General features: G+C 44.0%; 1 protein-coding gene across 1 annotated transcript in view; it reads left to right on the forward strand.

Annotated features, from left to right (window-relative positions):
• Positions 1 to 521: 521 nt before the first annotated feature.
• The window catches only part of igf2bp1 (insulin-like growth factor 2 mRNA binding protein 1), a 71,174-nt gene continuing 48,568 nt past the window's right edge, over positions 522 to 23,127 (forward strand). Inside the window, exons 1-2 of the mRNA XM_063187877.1 lie at positions 522 to 1,117; positions 2,395 to 2,455. Coding sequence (XP_063043947.1) covers positions 943 to 1,117; positions 2,395 to 2,455 — 236 coding nt within the window. The 5' untranslated portion in view covers positions 522 to 942. The remainder of the gene's footprint in view (positions 1,118 to 2,394; positions 2,456 to 23,127) is intronic.

Below are 23,127 nucleotides of genomic sequence, written 5' to 3' on the forward strand. Positions count from 1 at the left end.
ACGGCCTGGCACAGAGGCTTTGCAACATGGCCGTGGGCGAAATTAATGAACCCCGGAGTTCCAAAACCGCAATGGGTTTCAGCAAGTGTACATTATTGTGCAGCTGACTGAACTTGAGCCTACTAGTAACACGACAGTCAAGCCATATACAAATCGACCACTGCCCTATTTTTTCACGACACAATGCCTATTCTTTCGGATCGGTTGGTAACATAATAACCAGTACTACCCTTGGCTAATATCCCATCTCTGCCCTTTTAGCACGCTTGCAGGCTGCCATAGCTTCGGTCAACTCTGCACTACGTGTGCTCATGGCTCATCTACACACGGAACGGGAAAACGCATTGCACATAGCAAGTCTCATTTCTCCAGCACACCCATCCGCTGGGCTGCTTAGAGAGAGGAGGGACGGCCCTTTCGAGCTACTCCAGACCACGTGGTTTCCTCTTTGCAAACAAAAAATTAGTAAATTCTGGTCGGTTTAGAGGCGGTGCCATTCCTAGTCAGAAGGATCTGTGACAGTGCAGGGTACAGCTCGAGGTTGAGGGGCAGAGAGAGGAAAGAATTTCTCCCGATCCCGCCATACTTCTACCACTATTCCACCATAACCACCACCAAATTCATTCAAATTGATACCATTTCTACAGTGCGCGAAAATCGCCGGGGTTGGACGCAGTCAAGGTTTCCACTTCTCTACCGGACTTTATCTGACTACAGCATTAGTACACCATTACCTGAACTTTGCGCCTTTTTGTTTTTTTGGATATTGTTTTGAATTCTAAAATTGCTTTTTTACTTACAGCTCGTTAACGTCTACAAGTGATTCTGTAGCGCAGCCTCCTTTGCAGCCTATCATTTGTAGTAATATCACCGTTTCGCAGAAGTTTTTTTGTTTGTTTGTTTTGATTTCTTATTTTCACTGGAGAGCCTCATACTGTCAACATGAACAAGCTTTATATTGGAAATCTGAATGAAAACGTGACTGCAGAGGATTTGGTCAAAACCTTTGATGACTACAAGATCCCATACTCCGGACAGTTTCTTATGAAAACTGGCTACGCGTTTGTTGATTGTCCGGACGATCAATGGGCTATGAAAGCCATTGAAACATTTTCTGGTAAGTTAATTGGAACAGTGAAATCTCTTGCCAGCCTTTGCGTTTCATGGAATTATTAACTTTAGATTCTCCACTGCGTAAATTATACAGTGGGCTGTCAGTTCGCATTGCCCTCATGTCTAATGCCCGAATAAAACATGCACATGTTAAGTGTTTAAGGGACATATAAACATATAACCCACCTCGATAATTGTAATTAACTGTAACGAAATGACGGAGGTTGTCTAATGTACTTCCACGAGATCCAACTTTTGAACGAGAGGGAACTCGACTGAACACCCAATGTGTAGCAACGACTTTCTATAGCATAATCAGTTTTAAAATACATTTTCAGCAAAGCGGTATTAACCGGAGCTCACCAGACGAGAGTGGTATTATACATCAATTGCATAGAGCTCATTTTTTGGCTTCTTGTAAACACGGTGTCATTGTAGTTACACCGCTGAAGCCACTCAAGCCTTGCGTGGTTCAACATTCTGTATGCTCGCTTCAGCTATAGATTCACATCCTACCCCTCCCCCTTTTGACTAATAGGACAGTATGGCCAAGATAAAATCCTAACGCTTTTAATGTAGGCTATTTAACGAACATACATCACAAACAATATTCACCCTGTGCGATAAGGTGACCACACGTCGTTTGTGTGATGGGATAATGCATTTCTCGTACTCGGGTCACATTTAGGCCCTCTTGGCTAAAATGTATCTTGGTGATTTCCAATGTATGTAACATGTGATGTGCACTATAGCGCGAAGGTCGCCATGCTTTCGTATGTTACTTCATTACAAGAAGTTCCAACCTCATACATGCTGTATCCTCTGTTCTGTTGTAAATATTCAATCATGGCTCAAAAATGGCAGCGTACATCCATGCAACTGTAAATGGAAATAATCTATTTTTGAAAATAAGGGCCACGGTGCCACAGTGCTAAGACGGCGAGTTAAGCAAATCTATTGCTAAGATGAGCCATTTACATGTATCTGAAAGTTCACAGAGTAAATAAATGGCAATTGTTGAATAACTTCTATGACTGCTACTTCTGTAGGCCTAAAGTGAGTAACTTTTCACCCATTTTGCGCCCTGCTAGCCTCCAAGTAGCCAACACAGTCTAGACCAATACGATACAATTTGACACAATGTTTGCCCTCACCCAGCTCAAGTCGTTTTGGGTGCTGTGGGTGATTTTCGCTACAAAGTAGTGTATTTGGTTTTGGGCGATGAGGCGTCGAATTAATGGCGTTAGCAGTCTAATTTTGTTAAAACATATTTCCCTTCAGGTAAAGTGGAACTCCATGGCAAACGCATTGAGGTCGAGCACTCTGTCCCCAAGAAGCAAAGGTAATCAGCCCTTTATTCTGAATAAAGCCTATGGATTGCTGCATGGCTTTGTGCATGTTGAACAGCTTGGTTGTTTGGTGGGAGAGGTGTTTTGAAGGAAAGCTGGTGGTTTATTGAACTGATGCTGATAGTTGAGTTAGCAGCCCAAGTGTGCTGTGCACAATTCGAACCCCCTCTCGCAACATAGCCCATAGCCAGGCGTAAAAGGACATGCTTCGTTCTGTATTTTGAACAATGACGTGTTTTGGTTATTAATCAAAGTACATGGTGTGTCCATATAGTATACAAGCACTATGTTGGTCATATATCTCTAAATGGTTGTAGAGGTATAAATTGTGTTTTGAAGTGGGGTGTAGGCCCATTTGTCTGTCTTCTTGAGGCAGTGGAGGCTGATGTGACACAGTTTTCAGAATATTGGTTGCAACGTCATCATTCCATTTGCACATGCTCACTCCAAGTCAGGCCTCGCAACTATGGAAGCCTGGGTGTGGGTTAATGTGTAACTTTGGAAACCTATTCCAACATAACTTTTATCATTACTGCTATTTCCATTACTTTCTGATGGAAACATTTTGATGATCCAAGTTGTTTTGAAGTCATGCCATTTCATTACGAAAATACTTGTGATTCTTATGCTCTTATGCTCTTACGCGTTTTTTCCCCTTTCCCAGGCCTTTCTAGGCCCTTTGTTCGTATATGGGCTATATTCCTACATTACAGTGTGCCATATGTGTTAACATTTGTCTTGATTAATTTCAAGGGTCACAGCAGTTAATTACGGCGTGGTGAGGTGATGGTTACGATATTTTGAGTGATACAATGGCTAAACCTACGAAGGCCTACTTAAGTTTTTTTTTTTTGAGCGCGGACTAATATTTTCTGGAATAATTGCATTCATTTGTAAATTTCGCGTACAGCATGCAGCCTTGTCTTTAAAAAAAAAAAAAAAGAGGCAATTTTAAAAGTGCATCTTTCCAAAGTCACAGAATGAAGTGTTCCGCTTCGTTGCGAATAGTCAAATTATCAGAAGTAAAATTGGTGGCGCCCCGCTCTCCCCTCAACCTAATGTAAATCGGTGAGGCTATACTTTTGAAAAAAAATCTGTAAATATATATTTTAGCACCATATATTAGTCATGAAACGTACATTAACGTACAGTCTGTATTTTAAAGAATTGGGTAGTCTATTCATTGGAGTGTGGCGTAATGTGGAAATCTAGGTGCCTCGAGTGTAAATATTCGCCAGTGCTTTGAAGAGTTATTTTATTAAATCAATAGTACTGCTGTATGTTATATGCTGGCACAAAAAAAATCACGTCGTCATGTATAATTTTCTCATGGGTTTGTGTAGGTGAATGGTAATGGTCGCAGTCAGGGCGTAGTCTAATGCTCGTTTAGGTGTGTTGGCGCACAAAAAATGGCGACATCATTTCAAATTGGTCAACTTCTGATTTGGCACGCGATGAGGCAAATAAACTATTATTTTTATGATGACACCATTAATGCATGTCACAACAGCTATGCGTCATTGAATATATTTTGAAATATAAAATGCCCGCATTCAAAGGCGGATTGGTGTTTATAATGGCACGACAAAATGATAAACCACATCCAAACGTTGTCCAGCATAACATGTCACCTTTGTGCATGGCAGGCAGAGTGGTTTTAGGTGTGTGTTAGACACGTGGTTGCTCTCATTGCGAGTACTCGACCAACGTCACTGATTTGGAAAATGGCGTAGGCCCACAATGTAACCTATGCGCATGGGGGACACAAGGGGTACCCGTTGACTATAGTTTTTTTTAATTCATAAAAAAATGAAAAAAAAATAAAGACGTGATTAATACGCATAAAAGGACAATAATGTTTATGTAAAGCGTAGGTCGCACACCTATTTTTTTTTTAAATAGGCATCTGATTGAGTTCATCGTCGCCCGCTTCGTCTTATATAACCACAACAGTAAATATTAAGTATCGTAGTATACATTTTGTATTTTGATTAGGTTCCTGGGTCCCTGTGATAGACATGTGTTCTGTGCGCCATGTATTTTATGAAGTAGGCCTACATTGGCGAAAGGATAATTATATAATTATTTATTTCTAAATATAAACACGTGCGTAAAGTTTCTTTCTTCTTCTTCTTTTTTTCTGCAAGGATCGTAGTGATTTTGTGGGCGCATTTTCTATGCTGTTTAGTTTCGCCTACAATAACTGACTTCATGGGCTTACTTTCTGTGCTTTGGTACCGAGTGTCTTATACTTACAGGGCTTGGTGCGCAGTTATTTTTTAAGGCCTGTATGTACACGTACTTGGCTTAAGTATGTGCCTTCTCCCCCCGTTGTAATGTACTTTGAGATGAGTCGACCATGACTAGTTGCAAGTCCTGAAACTTGTGTTGAATGGTCATGTTGCTTACAGAGGCCCTAATGAGGCCTGGGTGGCCTGTAGCCTCTGCCTTTAGATGAATGAGAAACACGGGGGAGGGGGAGGGGACGGAGAGGTCGGCAGCTAGCACTGGCAGGTATCGATGTGGCTGACTTTCTTGTCATTCTTGGGTTTTAGGGGCAAGGTGTGTGTGTGTGTGTGTGTGTGTGTGTGTGTGTGTGTGTGTGTGTGTGTGTGTGTGTGTGTGTAGGGGGCAGAGTGAGCCCTGTTTCTGGTAGTTTGATGGTATGCAGTTGAAAATGGTCTTTCACCCCTCCCCCTCTTGCCAGAACAAGAATGAATGAGAAAGTTCCATGTTCCAGAATTACATGTCAACCTCATGTCTGGAAGCGAACGTTGTCCATCTTTGTATTTGTTTACTATAAACCCACATTGCAGTGGGCATCGAAAGTCTTCTCGGGCTCTAGATGAAAACTATGGAAACATATCAGACATGCAACACACAGCTAACATGACATGCAGGTATGGCTAAAGAGCATGCTAGCAACTGGCAAGTTGGTAACTTAAGCTTTCTGCACAGTCCAGGTGGAGCACACCCTGCATAGCTGCTATCCTGTAGCCATTAGCATGAGACGATACCAGGATGGAAATGGTTAATTATCGTTGCAGACATAATCCTAATTAAGAGTAAATGGGAACCGGTGGAATAAAATGTGGAAGACCATATAAGTGTAAGACAATAATACTATTTTTCTATGAAAGCATTTTGTATACATAGGCTACATCACAAGTTAAAGGGACCCCACCCCCTCCCTTTTTTTTTGGATCACAACTGATTAATGTTGACAGGTGTATTATACAAGCGGCCTTGTGATGCTGTGCTTTTGTACCTGTGTGCTTGACAAGTTTTTTTTTTTGGGTGGTGCATGTAGTTTTGAGTTTGTGTAACTTTTTAAAAATAGTTGTAGATTTTGTTTGAGACAGCGGCTATAATAACTGCACTTCGCACACATCACTTGAACAACACACACACACACAACACACACACACACACACATGTTGGAAATTTGTTTTTTTTTACTTCTAAAATAAGTGGTTGATTGGCGGAATAGTTTCAAAAATACGAAATTACCGTTAATGAGTGAAGTGCAGTTGGAGTGAATTTACCTCATTTGTGACCACGTTTAGACACAAGCTGTAGCAAAGCAGATGGAGTTGATGACCTCACAGTAACAAAACAAAGCTCCCAGCTATGGGAGTGCAAAATGATCAGTATAGCACAAAAGTTGTTGGCAGCAAAACTTAAAAAGGCTAAATACATTTTTAATATGGGATGCATTTCAAACTGGTCTCCAGGCTGTAGACTACTATTGCTTCTCAATGGTTGCAGAGCAGCATTCTGAATTGGGGCAAACAAAATATTTTATGGAAATTGAGGGAAAAAAAGTTCTTAGCATTTAATATCTTGGCAAGAACCAACCCCCACTATTCAACATATCCAGCAGGCCACCAGTGGTCTTAAGTAACAAAGTCTTTCCCTATTGTGCACGCCCCACTCGCCTGCTCTGTCTTACATAACCATGTCTGTGCACAGTCAGAGGAACACCAGCGTGTGGTAGGCTATAGGGAAGCACCAAAAAGGTGTAGGCTAGGAGCTGCTTCTCGCCACTGCAACAGTTGATTTTTTTTTTTGTACATGACTTATTTCTCTAAATGGCTGCACCCACCACCCGACCCTTCATGATTGGAATGTGAGCTGTGTTTCAAAGCAGAATTAGCAGTCGGCATCGGCATCGGCATATATGCATGACATAGCCCCAGTAGTATGTTTCTAATTACCGGCGAATCCCTTTATTTCAGTAGAAGTCAAGCATTGTTCATAAATTCCTCACCTGTGTGTGTGTGTGTGTGTGTGTGTGTGTGTGTGTGTGTGTGTGTGTGTGTGTGTGTGTGTGTGTGTGTGTGTGTGTGTGTGTGTGTTGGCGCTGCTACCTCCTCTTCCCTGTGAGCTGCATAGGACTGTCAAGGAATGTGAACATTTGCATTTGCTGACCGTTTGCATGTTGCATTCAAGACCTTCACTTACTCGTCTGCTTTCCCCTTTTGTCTTTCATGTGGTGGAAACAGATCTGCTAACAATGGAATGGTTTTCACATTATTTTTGTGCACACACACACACACACACACACACACACACACACACACACACACACACACACACACACACACACACACACACACACACACACACACACACACACAGCAGAGCAGATAGTTTGGAACAATAGGCTCCCTGTTGCCTATCACCCACCTACTACCACCGCCACTGCTACTTCCTACCAACTTCCAACATGTCAGGCTGCAAGATGGAGTTTTTCTCTCTCTCTCTCTCTCTCTCTCTCTCTCTCTCTCTCTCTCGATCTCTCTCTCTCTCGCCATGCTGGGTGCTGTGGACACAAATGGTTGCAAGTAACCGGCTACTCAGGAGGAGGGATTTTTTTGCCGGGGGAGGGAGGATTCAACACCCCCGCCCCTCCCAAAAAAGAGAAAAAAACCTGATTACATTCATTACTGTAATTGTTTGTTTTGTAAAAGCCCCCTTCTGTAATTGCGAGCATTTACCCCCTCCTCTCCAGTCAGCCATTATGACGTTCCTCTACTTTTAAGATGCAGATACACAGGCACTGCGTGCGGGCAGTGCGGGCAGGGGTATTTAATTTTAAACTGGCAGCGCTTACGAGGTGAACTTTGATGTGGGACTAATGTAATCAGAGATAAATCAGACAATTGGAAGGGGGTGGGGGGTGGGGGCAGTAGCCTTTTGTTTGTGGAGTGGATTGGGGAATATCGGAGAAGGTTAGATCGTCATTATTTATCGCAACTGTACTGTTACTGTCATACCCCTCTAGCTTTCATAGGTATTGAAAGCACAACCCCTCTGCTTGATCATTCTGTGTATGTGAGCATGTTATTGTTATTTAGCTTAGTTTGTGGATTGCAAACAAGTGGAGGGATGGAGGATATTAGGTGTGTGTGTGTGTGCGTGCGTGCGTGCGTGTGTGCGTGCGTGTGTGTGTGTGTGTGTGTGTGTGTGTGTGTGTGTGTGATCGGTGCTCCATGCCACTACAGAGATTGAGGGGGATCTTTGGTGATAGAGGCATGTGTGCATGTATGTGTATGTGTAGGATTGGTGCTTCATGCCGGAGCAAAAATGGTGGATTTTGGTGGGAGGTGTGTGTGTGTGTGTGCGTGTGTAGGGTTGGTGCTCCATTTCCCTACAGAGATTGGTGAATTTTGGTGGGAGAAGTGTGTGTGTGTGTGTGTGTGTGTGTGTGTGTGTGTGTGTGTGTGTGTGTGTGTGTGTGTGTGTGTGTGTGTGTGTGTGTGTGTGTGTGTGTGTGTGTGTGTGTAGGAGGGGTGCCTTCCGCTGCTGCAGACAGGGATGGTGGATTTTGGTTGTGGGAGAGGAGAGGAGAGGGGATGAGAAGAGAAGAGAAGAGAAGCATGCAGTGGTGGCGAGCATTTCCAGCTCTGCTCTGTTCAGCTCCACAGGCACCTTTTCCCTGCTCCTCTCCTCTCCTCTCCCCTCCCGTCCCCTCCTCCTCCTCTCCTCTCCTCTCCTCTCCTCTCCTCTCCTCTCGCTACTCTTTCCTCTTATTCTCCCTCCTCCCTATTCCTGCAACTCACACACACTCTCTCTCTCTCTCTCTCCCTCTCACTCCTTTTCCTTCTCTCTCTCTCTCTCTCTCCCTCTCTGAAGCCTTTGCTCTTCGCTGTAGTACTATGGAAGGCGGGGGCCGGGCTGGGCTGGGCAGGGGAAGGGAGGGAAGGGGAGGGGAAGGGCCGGCGAGCACAAGGGGGTGCGACCAATCACAGCGCAGGAGCACCTGTGAGTCGGTCGGCAAGAAGCCGTTGACGACATGGCGAGAGGCGGTCGCACGCGCTCGCAAATACAATGTGGGAGAGAGGGAGAGAGAAATTGCGTGAGAGAAGGAGAGGGACAGAGGGAGAGAGAGAGCGGGGAGAGGAGAGAGAGAGGGAAGGATGTATGGTGCGATAGAGAGGGATAGAGAGTGAGTGAGAGTGCAGAGGGAAAGAGAGATGAAGAGAAAATAAGTGTGTGTGTGTGTGAGAGAGAGAGGGAGAGAGAAATATCAAGACAGAGAGAGATGGAAGAAGTGTGAGCGAGCGAGTGAGTGAGTGAGAGCAGGAAAGGCGTAGGGAGGGAGGCTCGTCCTTCTCGTGATTACAGCACACATGCACATGCGACTCTGCCTCTCCGCTGAGAGAGAGAGAGAGAGCGAGAGGGAGAGAGAGAAAAAAAGAGAAAGAAATGGCTGTACGTAAGCATGCTTCTGCTTGTTTCATTTTTTCCTCTTTTCTTTTTTTTCCCCCCTCCGTTTTCATTCTGTGCGCTTCTTCTCGCCTCGTTTTTGTCTCGCTGTAGTCATTCTCTTTTTCTCTTCTCCCGGCTGTAGTCATATGATCAGCTTTGCTCTCTTTGGGGCTAGCTTGACTTCTCGGCATAGGGCTTGTGTGAGAGTGTGTGTGTGTGTGTGTGAGAGAGAGAGAGAGGAGCGGGGGTAGAGAATGTGTGAAAGTGGGGTGGGGTGGGGGGGGTGAAGACGTGTGTGTGTGTGTGTGTGTGTGTGTGTGTGTGTGTGTGTGTGTGTGTGTATGTGTGTGTGTGTGTGTGTGTGTGTGTGTGTGTGTGTGTTGCATGTCTTCCACTTCCTTGTGGACTTGCCTGAGTCTCCATCCGCCATCATGGCACTCTCACCAGATCAGAGTCCTTGCCTTGCCTGAAAGAGCGCTTGGAAGCCAGAGAAAAGGCAAGGGCTTTTTAGTGTGTGTGTGTGTGCGGTGGTGGTGGTGGTGGTGTGTGTGTGGGTGTGTGTGTGTGTGTGTGTGTGTGGGGGGGTGGGGGGGGGGGGGGGGGGGGGTTGGTGGATCTGCATGTTTGGCCGGATCTGTAGAGTGGTGGGGGGGGGGGGGGGGGGTTGAATGTATGCCTTCCTTTCAAGACCACTCCCCCTTCTATACACTAGTGCTACACCAACGTGTACCCCTCCCCCATTTAGAACCATCTGTCCTGTTTTAAAGGGGCTGAGTCTCTCTCTCCCTCTCTCTCTCTCCCTCTCTACACCTCTGTCTTTCTACCTCTTTCTTTATTTACCTGTTAAACCCTCACCACCTCTTCTTCGCTCTCTCTCTCTCTCTCTCTCTCTCTCTCTCTCTTCCCCCTCTCTCTGCTTGTTGGCGAGAGGCCTTTGACTAGCCCCCGTCACCATTTCCCCAACCCAACCCCCCACCCCAGTCCGAGTCAACACACTTTGCACACTCACGCTCTCTCTACCCCCCCCCCAACACCAACCCCCCCGCCACCCACACACCTCTCCCTCTCTCTCTCGCCTCCCTCTCTTCCTCCGTCGCTCTCTCTTGCATGGTTAAGGTTGCACAGGGCAGGCTAGGCTAACTAGGCTAGGCTGCCTCTCCGCCATGCTCGTAGTGAGGGGCTGGGCCAGGCTAGTGTGGCGTGTCGTGTCGTGGCGTACAGCACTTGGCGAGCTCTGGGTAAAATGGGAAGGCACTGGCCTCCAGGAAAGGCAGCCATATGATGGGACGGGGAGAGGAGAGGAAAGGGGAAAATGTACACGGTGGAAGGTGTGTGTGTGTGTGTGTGTGTGTGTGTGTGTGTGTGTGTGTGTGTGTGTGCCCGCGCATTAGGTCTTGAATGGATGCTCTCGCTAGTTGACGAGTTTGTGTTGTGTTTGGGCCTTGCTGGGGTCGAGTAACTACTGCTACGAGGAAAGGTCATACTCAGACACACACACACACACCGCCTCTGACACACACACACCGCCTCTGACACACACATACACACACACACACACACACCGCCTCTGACACACACACACACACACCGCCTCTGACACACATGCACCTTTAGCATGCCTTCTCCCATCCCCCACTCACTCATGTGAATATGCACACACACATACACCAACTCTGGCTAGAGTGCCTCCACCATTGTAGCGTACGTACGGACAAGGCTGTGCTTGTGGAATGTGTGCAAGGACTGATAGCAGGCATGGAGCTGTTGAGGATGAAAGCGGTGCGATTGATGTCTTCAGTGTGTGTGTGTGTGTGTGTGTGTGTGTGTGTGTGTGTGTGTGTGTGTGTGTGTGTGTGTGTGTGTGTGTGTGTGTGTGTGTGTGTGTGTGTGTGTGTGAGTGATCGGTTTGTGGTTGTAGTGGTTATTGTGTTTCAGGGTCAAAGGTTGGCCGGCGAGTTTGCAAGTATCTCCACGGCACATAGGTGGTGGCATTGCAGAAGAGCGACTTGAACCAAGATGGGTCTAGAAGCACCAACCCTCTATTTTGATTAACCCATTGAGGAGTATCATCACGTGTGTTAAGAATTTTCAGTTGTCACTATGATGTCACAAACCCTCTGCCAGATTTTTTACACAAAGTTCCATGGGAGCTATAGACTGCTCTGGTAAAATTCTAGAACTGGGTAAAAGTCCTTACTCCTCAAAGGGTTAAGGCGGTCAGAGAGGATGATGACCGTGTCTCTTCAGGTTTTCGCTGTCTCTTGTAGTGACTGACCAGGCTTTGGAGCTCACGTTTTCACGTCATTCAGTTGAGGAGTGCATCATTTACAAAATCCAGTTCTGGGTGAATGTTATTACAGAAAAGCAAAGTTTGATAATTGTCTGTGTTAAATGCAGATGCATTGCTATTTTGTATATTTTGTGGTACTTTCAAACTTTTATTTATTTATTTATTTATTTATTAATGTCCTGCAAAGTATTTAGTCTTGACACATGTTTGCGTTTGGCGAAATCCTATTGCATTTCTAATATGCATATTATGTTATATACAGTACACCATTAAAACGGCCCTCTTGGTCAATGTTCATAGTATAAACAAGTACTCTGTAGTGTTTCCCTGGTGTGGTCCACAGCCACCCAGCTGTTGTTTTTTTGTTCATTTGTGATGGAGTGTGGCCCCTCTCACCCCTTTATTCTCCGTCTTCTCCACTGGCCCCCAAAATGCAGCACGGGGGCCCCTGCCAAGGGCCACAGTGAACACCAGCATAGGAACAAGAGGAGAGGGAGAGGTAGATGGAGAGAGGGAAAGTAAAAAGGAGGGGGGGGGGCTGTGGGGACATGGATGAAGGGGGAATAGAAGAGGAGAAAAAAGAAGGGGGGCGGGGGTCTGGGGGTTTGAGAAAACCTTTAGGGGTGGTGCCTCTTAAACCTAAATTCTTTACATTCTTGTATGGTATCAGCAATGGGGGTACGGCTGGGCTGCAAGGCTCCCTGCATGGCCTGCTGCACTGTGACTGTGGAGCTGGGCTGAGTAGTAAAGATGATTAGGGGAAGGGACCGGAGCCCCATGTTGTTATTTTGCCAGATTTTCCAACCCTAAAATGCATGTATAAAATCATTTCCACCATATGAAATGCTTTGTCTTACAGCCTTGACCAATCACAGCCTTGAGGAGGGTTAAGCAGAAGCACACAGGTGGCAGCAAGGGCGTGTTTTACAGCAGCTGTTGGTGAAAAACAATACTGACCAACACTGACCAAACTCCAGAGAAAATGTAACCTTATGCTCATGTGACGTGGTCATTTTGTTTTATTTTGACTGAACGTGACCTACAGTGTATGCTTTGCTAAATAAATAAACAAATAAACAAAACAAAAACAAATAATACAAATAAAACACTACTCTATAGTGCCTGAAATGTTGACCTATAGAAAACCTGGCTGAAAAAAATGTTGACCTATAGCACACTTTCACATGGACAGGAAGAAGTCAGTGGGTATGTATTGCTCAGCAGTCGTTGATGCACAGCATTACACAGGACTGAAAGTGCAGCAAGCAAAAACATCATATGTTTCTGAAAAGGGTGTGTGTGTGTGTGTGTGTGTGTGTGTGTGTGTGTGTGTGTGTGTGTGTGTGTGTGTGTGTGTGTGTGTGTGTGTGTGTACGCTCGCTCTTCATTTGTTCGTGTGGTGGAATGCAGAATAGCTTCAGCGCTGCACTTTTGAAACCCAAATGAATACTTCTGGACACAAAATCTGCATGATCTTAAACACTATTTGTTCAATTTTAAGTGCATCAAAAATGTGTGGGATTGCCTTTTTGGTGGTCTGCTAGTGCTAAATCTGGTGTCTGAGTAGGCATAAACCTTCACTTCCTTATTTGTGTGTCCAAGCACGTGAGGGCCACGGCTAAAATGTACGTTGTTTCTTGATTGTGGACACAAGAATATTTTATCCTGTTGATGTTCACAACCTGCTTCTTGCTCCTCTACTCGTAGTGTGGAGATGCTTCTCGTGGCCGTTTATCCTGCTAGCCTTTTTGCAGAATGGCTTAAAAACTAGGACCAAAATGTTTGTTTTTTACCCCCCTTAAACTGATTTTCAAGCCTACCTTAAAGTTTGAAACGAGGCATTTTGGCAGTTAGAGTAATTGTTACAGTTCAAGATGAACTTGTACAGAAAGTCAGAAGACAAACAGAAGATTGGATGTTTCACGCACGGCAAAGAAACCATCAACTCTCCTCACCTCTCTCTCTCTCTCTCTCTCTGGTATATGAAGTCTGATTATGCCATCATTTATCGAGAGAGAAAAAGATAAGAGATTCTCACTTCTGAGTTCAAGTATTAAACTTTTAGCTGCACAAAAGTCGAATGGTAAACAACAAATGATATGGAAAGTTGTTTATATTCAAAACATTCATAGCCATGAATAACAGAACACCCAGACATATTAAAATACAGTGCAGAACACCTATAGCAATCAAACCAGTGGTCAATACATTTCCAAAGACTTTCTTTTTATATCTACTACCCATTTTGGTTTAGAAAGTGGTAGATGTCGTGAGCAGGTTGTGTCAGGATGGTATTCAATGGAGAAACAAATATTTGTCTGTATGGTTCAGACTTTGTGCTGTGAAGCTGTACTGTATTTTCTCATTGGTATTAATTAAATGTTCTCAGTCTTCTCAAGAGGCCACAAGAAGTTGTGTTGTTGCTGTCTTCATACTGACACTGTGAAGAGAGGTCTTGGGGCTTTCATCAATACTGCAGTACGACCGGTGTAAACCTAACTGATCTAACTGATCTGCCTAATGCCAGAACTCAAATAATGTCCTCAAATTCATTTGTCAGTTCTGTTAATCACTCCGAACCAAATAACACTTGTTTCTCTTGAACAATTTATGTTCATCTCTGTTACAGTAGATACAGGATGAAAAATGAAATGGATAAACATACACAAAGCAACTATTTACACACAGTTTTTTTGGTCTTCATTCCATTTTCAATTTTATTTGGATTTTCATGGGTGAAACTTGTCTACAATCAATTGAAATGGTATTTTTTTGGCATAAAAAGGTAGATAAGACAGTTATAGGTGTTTGTCAGTTGTCTTTCGCTATCTGCTTTAAAATAATGCTTATGCCATATCCCTATGCACGGATCACCTCTCCGACAGGCTCAGTGTTCACTCTCTCTCTCTCTCTCTCTCTCTCTCTCTCTCTCTCTCTCTCTCTCTCTCTCTCTCTCTCTCTCACACTCACACACAGACACACACACACACTCTCTCTCTCTCTCTCTCTCTCTCTCTCTCTCTCTCTCTCTGTATGTGCAATGCTCTCTCCCCTTTCTTTTTTCTCTCTCTCCAAATCAGTTAAAATGGAGTCTCTAGGTCACATGTCTTGCCAAACAGGCATGTGCTGGAATGGGAACACCCTCTCTCTCTCTCTCTCTTTCTCTGTCCCTCTCTCTCTCTCTTTCTCTCTCGCTCTCTCTCTCTCTCTCTGCCCCTCCGCCCCCTTTCTTTATCTTTCGAACTCACACACAGAGGCACACACATGTGCATGCACACACATCTCCTGCACACACACACACATCCTACTCATATGTGTATGCACAAACAAAGCACATGGAAGACGGTGGGACCCAGCCTCTATTTCTCTCTCTCTCTCTCTCTCTCTCTCTCTCTCTCTCTCTCTCTCTCTCCATACTTCTCTCAAACACAAAGAATCTCGCTCTCATTCACACGCTCTCTGATTCTCCCCCTTTCTCTCTCTCTCTCTCTCTCTCTCTCTCTCTCTGTCTGTCTCTCTCTCTCCCCTCCAAATCCGGAATGTGTACATATGTGTTCAAGAGCTCTCCGAGCAGCAGTTGGCCTTACTGTATCAGTATGGCGCAGCCAGGATCACCAAGAAACGCATGTGCATGCCTAATGTGCTGCTCAGATATGCAATGTCTGGCCATTCATGGAATTGGATAATTGTCTGATAGTCTCCCAGTGAAAAAAAGCTAAATGTTAACCAGCATTCTAGAACATAATGGCTCAGTTGGATTGATTGGCTATGGGTCAGAGTTCATTGGATCGTTTTAGGGACGAACCATGTATTTCTAGCTCATTCTAGAGTAGGCGTGCAATTAAAGCAAATTGTTACTGCCATTGTTACAAGTTCTTTATTACCATGATTGTAACTATGTGAAATTCACAGATTGATGAAATCTTTGGTCATGGCCACAGGTGACATATTTATTTTAGTCAAACACCCGTAATTTATTGTATCCAATTTTAGCTTGCTATCTAGGTTATCAAGGTTGTGCAATCTCTGTATACCGGCAGTGTGGTGTGTAAAGTGTTGTCTTATTTATTGTAAACGGACATGAATAAAAAATAATCAGATAAAAGCTGTATTCACCTGGTTTAATTTGTTTTGTCATTAAGATCCAAACATTTTGTGTTGGTTTCTGTGTGTGTGTGTATCTATAGTGCAAATTAAATTGTTATGCTTTGGATTTTTTTTTGATAACATTTAAGTACAAATGATGACTGAAAGTCAAAAAATCAGATTAACCAGCAAATTGTGTGCATAAAAAGGAGTGAAGGCAAAGAGTTGGGGATTGATGGTATTTTTTGCTAAAGACAGTCCTGATGCGTGAATCTGCCATTAATGTTGTAAGCATGGCACTGTTACATTAATTACGTGTTTTTGGAATTCATCAAGAGAAGACGTATGAAGCTGACCTGTTGCAGGGAGCAGCTTTCACACTGGTGCACACAAATGCCCACTTCTGGGGGACAGTGTTTTGGGTTGTCATGATTGGTTGCTTCTTAAGAGGCTTGCCCTACTACATCACTCGTGTAGTAGGAAGGAAAAAAAACACCATCCCTTCTTTTTAGTGTTTAGTGGGGATGAAGGTCTTTTTTCTCAGAGGAAATTCAGGAAGTTTGTTTTCTTATCTGAACAATTGGATTGGAACATGTTTGTTGTTACCTCCTTTGAGACTGGACATTTTTTTCAAGTGGTAAGGTGGTCTTGTTGACTACGGGGTATCTCTCTTGTGTGCCCTTCTGACTCCATGGATGTCTACAGGGGAGGGAGGAAATGTCTCAAGGGGTTTTCCAAAGCTCCTTTCTCTTGAGAGGGGTCTGGTAGTGACTAGCACAGGCTTCAAGAGGTTGGTGTCCTGACAGTGAGTGTGGGGGGTGGGGAGGGGGGGAGTTCTTGTTTGGAGATGTTCAGCAGAAGTTGTAATATTTAAGAAAGTTTTGTAATATAACCAATTTTGAAACTGGGAACGATTCAAACAAAACGTTTAACTGTTGTAAAGTAAAGCTATCACTTTACAGTGAAATCACTTTTTGATGTTTGATGTCATGTTTCACCTGTTAGGTGGTCTACTGAAAAAAAAAAGATTCCTCAGGATTTCAGAGTTTACTTTAATCTGTTAAGACATTGCTGTGTTGTTTTTGATTATAGTAACCAGACTAACAGTTGAACAAATAAAACATGACCTTTGTTGCAAGATATTTTATGTGAACACATTGGTATCAGCCTGCAGTGCAGTGATGAATAAGTTTAATGCTGGTTGTGTTAAATCATGTTTCAGTGTTTTTATAGTAACATGTGCATCTGTCCATTTAGACAGCTTACTCAAGGGTAGATGTTGAACATTCAATGCATTGGCAAGTAAATGCAGTGCATCATGTATGCTACACACATGGACAATTACTAGAAAGCAATTTCCATCTGCAACTGGCTGATTTAAAATAATGTTCTTGCTTAATTATATTTCTTGCTTTTTGTAAACTTAGATGAAGGAGACATTTTGAATAGTTTTTATAACGCCCTTCTGATCGATGTAGGCTAGTCAACAATTACAGGGAACGCAAGTGACTGGCAGTGGCCACCTTGCATACATTCTGCTGCATTCTTCTCTTGTCCACATACCGCTCTGAATCCCCAGGGAGATGTGTAGTCCATACCTTGTGTTGTGTCGTGACGTCTCCCCATAGTGTGTTCCACTCGGGGCTGCAAGTGTTTGTTCGTTTCAGTCGATGTGCTTAACGTTACGCGTTGTCTTTGTTCGTTTGCATTTTTGGCATGCAGGGTGCTTTTCATTGTTGTCGTTGCACAGTTGTAACGGTGTATCAAACGAGTTTGACAAAGGGAACTATCGCTGCGTCAATGTGGGCATCGATGATCGATCAATTTGTCAGTGATGAGATGAATAATTAGGCTTAATTAATTTGACGCTTTGGGGAGGATTGGTTTGTCATACTTTATGTTAAAACATAGACACTCTGCCAACAGATCTACTGGTTATGATTAGGTCATGCATGTCTAAAGCCAGTCTTCTCAGACCTAAAACCGCTATCTAATCATGCGTTTGCTTTAAGGGGTGATACCGCATGAGGAGATAACGAAGTACGGTATGACGTTTGAGGCGGCATGAGGGTTACATGCTGCATAATTACTTGCGTATCAATCCCTAAGTGTGCGTGAAGCAAGCTTGAACCCCATCTTCCTGCTCCTCGTTATCCATTATTTTTCAGTCCAGCAACATGTCGAGCGTCTGTGTTGAACTTGTATTTCGAATGTTTTTTTTTCTCCCGGTAATGTGTTTTCCTGATGTTACCGATCGTCTTCATTCGAGCCTTTATATCCCTCTCTTCGCCGTGTCCACCCCCTCTGTCTCTCCTCGGTGGGCGGTGCTGCAGCTTTGCGCGCCGCCTCTTTCACGATGCTGTAGTACTCTGGAGTAGTTTACTGACTTTATGAATGAAGGAAGGCAGGCTTTCCCCTCCACGCCAGCGAGAGCCTACAAGCGCTGCTTGCTTGTGCTGTGGGGGAGGTGTGTGTGTGTGTGTGTGTGTGTGTGTGTGTTGAGCTACCGCACCGTCCACATAGGAGCAGTAGCAAGAAGCACACAAGATGAATTTTCTTCCTCGCATGCCAACTGCTCCCTTTTCTCATATCTGTCTCTGTGTGAAACAAATGGTTGTGCACCGTTGTCAGAACCATAGCATCTTGCCACTTGGATAGGGATGTCCTTCCTCTCACTCGTTGCCCATTTGATAACGATGCCGATGGGCATTCCGAATGTGAAATAGCCTGTTTGGAGTACTGATCCACATAGGCTACCTGAACTTAATTCACAAATGAATAAAAGCACATTTCTTTGTAGCATTGGCTCACATGTCGGTCTGCCAGCAAATTAGAGAGTGAATGGTGGTTTTGCAGTAGTATCTACTCTCTTGTCCATCTTTTTACATGGTAGCTCGCCACCGCGTGTGAGCCTATACCATGCATCAGAACAATTACACACCTTTGCTGTTAGTATTGCATGCCTAGGCTAACACAGGAATAGTACATTCTACCGCGTTTGGTCTGACCGTTGTTCACAGTGGCAATTGGGCGTTGTCAGTGAAGATGGCTGCCTATTCGCTGGCTCACAGGGTTGAGGCTTTGCCGGGGTCGAATGTTAACACAGGCTCCACTGATGTTGTCGGCATAAAAATCCGCCAGATAGGTTACAAACGGATAGCTTGGAGAAGAAGACTACACTACACTACATTTTCATATGACTACATTTAAACTGCGACGTCAATATAACTTATCTGCTTGCTTGTGATGATTATATCACCCTATGTTTCACTCATAATAAGCGTGTGTGGCGAAAAGTGTTGGGCATGGACACGTGTGTAGGCTACCCTACGCCTTGATCCCGCTTACTGTAGTTTATCTCCTGAATCCACGACCAGTGCCGTCCCTTGGTCTACCCTTAGTCGCCATATGGTGTGTGAATAGATGCATGTTCCCATTTATTCGTATTGTAGGTTTCCAAATTGAAATGTAAAGTAATGCGTACGGGTTCCGAGCCAAACCTGCCACATGCCCACATTCCGTGCTACCGCGAAGTGACACATCGATTGTGTCACCTGGACGAGGTTGTTTATGAGTTGGTCCGAGTCACTGAATTTGACTCCACCTTGTCAATGCTGAACTGTGAAAGCACAGACGAGGGCAGACACTGGTGGCCCCAACGCAACAATGCGCTGACTGACAAAAAAGTGGCAGCCTAATTGGAGAGCAATCACGGACACTTTGGTTATTTTGGACCAATTCTCTCCTAATATTGTTTTTCTTTAATTGTCAGTTATTTTGATAGAGACGTAAATATTTCACAGCCGAGATGCCTCTAACAAGTGTAAGGACATTTATTTAGAATGAATATAGCCGTGGCGCCGCATCCATTTCGCCTCTTTCTCCAGTTTCAGCTCTTGCGCATAAGGCGAATACCCGGCAACTGGGAATGTTCTCGATGGAACAACTATTTTACGTTGAGGAAGCAGCTTTATTTAAATCTGGCATGGCCTTCCACTGAGAAAGCTGTTCTTATGTAAAATGGGGCAGGGACTCTGCGCTCTCCAGTAGCACAACTCTGTAGGCTACAGGGCCTGGCACTTCACAAAATGGCGTGCGCTTTGAGTGTGTGTGTGTGTGTGTGTGTGTGTGCGCGCGCGCGCGCGCGCACCCGAGCGCTTGTGTGTGCACATGTGTGTGACTTCTAAGACATTCTGACTTTTCATCCCTGTGCCTCATGTACTTCCACTAAAACTAATTAAATTCACGAAATATGAAAACTCCTCTTTTAGAGCGACACGTTTCGCCAAAATGTGAAAAATAACAGACACGTAAACCTTTACTTGTTAATGACGTTGATTTTTGCAAGCTATTGTTTAATATCATAATGTGAGCATGTAGTCTAGTTCTCTTCTTTCTAATGTGCCATGCAGTCACCATTTGAAGCCTACAACAGCCAATGATTCAGGCTCAACTCAAACTGGCAACACAGCCAACACAAAATGGAGGCGCGCTCGGCTTCCATCTTCTCGTTGCTGCAGTGTAGGTCATATTTGAGAGAGGCGCGAACTTTGACCCAGACCGAAGACACATCCCCTCTATATACCACTAAATGAATTCCAGAGTTGTTGTTTTCACCCTGAATTGCCTACTACAATCATCCACGACACCAACCCCACCCGAAGTACAAGCCACTCACGAAAGCGCAGACTCATGGCGGAAGACTTTGTGGTTAACAAGAATGCGGAACCTAGATCTCTATGCATAGTATGTATCTGAGATATTTTTTTTAAAATGGCCAAATCTCATATCAGAAATGTGAAGTCATGGTGTTTCCAGAATCTTAAGTAGAGCACACCTGCTTTAAAACATATTAATAGGCCTACATATTTTGACGTCTGCTTATAGGCCCGATCGTACTTGCGTTACTATTTTTGGTTAAATTATGATATCTTTGCGTCGATTTAATTTCTTTCTAGCACATTTTCCGGTTTTGACCTGTTTTTAAAATCAGGTTTTTTTTATAGTACTCAGCTCGCATAATTTATATACTTAAAATTGTTGCATGCTCAGCAAGTGTATGTTTAGTAAGCTGAGCCATACATTACCGTCACAAAGATATTGTGATAGGCATGTTTCAGCATGAACATTTAAGCCATCCTTGTTTCATATAAATAATTTGCTTCTCTGTGTATGTGTGTGTGTGTGTGTGTGTGTGTGTGTGTGTGTGTGTGTGTGTGTGTGTGTGTGTGTGTGGACCTATGACTTTGTAGCTACATTGAAAAGGAAAGTTTGAGGTGAAGAAGGGTTTGCTGCTCTGTAGAAACCTGGCGGCCTGGTTTTAAAGCAAAACTCTCGGGCCCTTTGGAGTCGTTGTCTGCACCCCACCACTGGCCCCAGATGCCCTCTGAGACACACACACACACACACACACACACACACACACACACACACACACACACACACACACACACACACAGAGATGTATTTCCACTGTGGCCCCCTTTTAGACTTATCAAGATCATTCCCAGTCCTGTCCGGGTCAGGGGTCAGGTAGGAGGTGGGGAGCTGTTTCATGAGGACGCAGGGAAAAGCCCTTTGTCCACCCCAACCCCCACTTTGAGAGAGAGAGAGAGAGAGAGAGAGAGAGAGAGAGAGAGAGAGAGAGAGAGAGAGAGAGAGAGAGAGAGAGAGAGAGAGAGAGAGAGAGAGAGAGAGAGAGGGAAAGAGAGAGAGAGGGAAAGAGAGAGAGAGGGAGAGAGAGAGAGAGAGAAAGAGAGAGAGACAAGGGGACAGAGGTGTCTTTTTTTGTTGGAATCTTGACTCAGTGAATGACCTGTTGTTTGTTTCTCTTTATTGTGCTGACTTCTTTTTTTCTTTTCACCCCTTTATCTCTCTTCATTCTATCTGTCTTTCTCTTTACTTATCATTCCCTCTGTCTCTTTCTCTCTCACACTCTTTCTCTCTTCCTCTCTCTCTCTCTCTCTCTCTCTCTCTCTCTCTCTCTCTCTCTTACTCTCTCACACACACACACACACACACACACACTGGCTCAAGTTAAGTCCAAAATGTATGTGGTCTTGCCGTATGGATATGCACATGCATGAACGTGTCAACAAAAGACGCTCACTTTTCACAAGCTCTTTTCACAAACTATTCGAAAGATGAAAGCTGTCTGACTGCACTCATTCTTGAAACAATTCTGCTCCACTTATTTTGTGATGCAAAGGGAAGCGTATGTTCTCAATATGCCTGTAATTACACACATTTCCCATTGCACATTTCAGAAGCATTTACAAGCAACCGGGCATTACGTTCAACAGCCCTGTCACCTGCTAAATGGCCAGGGATCTAGCAAGCTGTGACATTTTGTCGAGTCTGAAATAAAACAATAGCCATATTTTATCATATTTTATCAGCGTCTCTTGTGTGAGAAAGTACGGTTAAACTTGCGCTCAGACTGATGCACCTAGAAGTTATCATATAATTGAGTGTGTCTACTTTGTTGGTGTTTGTACACACATAGTTGGCCTGTGCAAACTTTTGACATTTTGACACTTTTGACACTCTTGTGACATAATTTGGTGTCTGGATGAGTGTATGTGGAGTGGACTGAAACAGCTGAAGCAATGCAAGTATTTGCACTCATGTTCACTTTCTGTCTGTCTGTCTGTCTGTCTGTCTCTCTGTCTGTCTCTCTCTCTCTCTCTCTCTCTCTCTCTCTCTCTCTCTCTCTCTCTCTCTCTCTCTCTCTCTGTCTCTCTCTCTGTGTCACACACACACACACACACACACACACACACACACACACACACACACACACACACACACACACACACACACACTCACACACACACACGCACACACACATTAAAAGAATGTCTTATTTTGTTCAGGTCGTCTCACTCTCAAGTGGAATGATCCATCATACCTCTGTCCGTCTCGCTTCTGTTATGGCTTAGATTTCTGCAGCGATAAATACACAAACTTCGGTTACCGGAGCTCAGTGTCCTTGACCAAAAGAAAAAAGAAAGAAAGAAAAGAAAGGGTAAAAGTATGTATCCGTGAAAAGATGATGCCACAGGATGTGTTGAATCAATGGGCTTTTCACTTACTCATAGCCAGTCAGTCATGATCTACTTTTATTCTTTTTTTTTTATTTCTGTGAAGTGTTGTCGAACGCCGTTAGTCAGCAGAATGAGATCACAGTGGTTATATTATATTATAGATCAGCCGCGAGATTCACTTTCTTCCCACCGTATTCATTTACTGTGTCCTTTCAGAAAGAGCCACGTGAAGTTAAAAAAATAAATAAAATAAAATCATGGACCTTATTGTAATGAACGCCTAGATGCTTTTTCTGTTAGAGCCAAACACATGATCTTCAGGGCTAAGTGGAGCCAAGTGGCGCAGGCTAATGCTTGCATTGCAAATGGAGAACACTGTCGGTCAGTGCATGAATACATCCAAGGTGCGATTTGTCTGAAAACCAGAAGGGAGGATATGTTTTCAGATTGTAAGCAATATCAATGGAATGACATTAAACGGTGATTAAAATTATGTAGAAAAATGGCAATATCAAAACCGGAAGGGGGG

Source organism: Engraulis encrasicolus, chromosome 2 (assembly GCF_034702125.1).
Source record: "Engraulis encrasicolus isolate BLACKSEA-1 chromosome 2, IST_EnEncr_1.0, whole genome shotgun sequence".
NCBI lineage: Eukaryota > Metazoa > Chordata > Actinopteri > Clupeiformes > Engraulidae > Engraulis > Engraulis encrasicolus.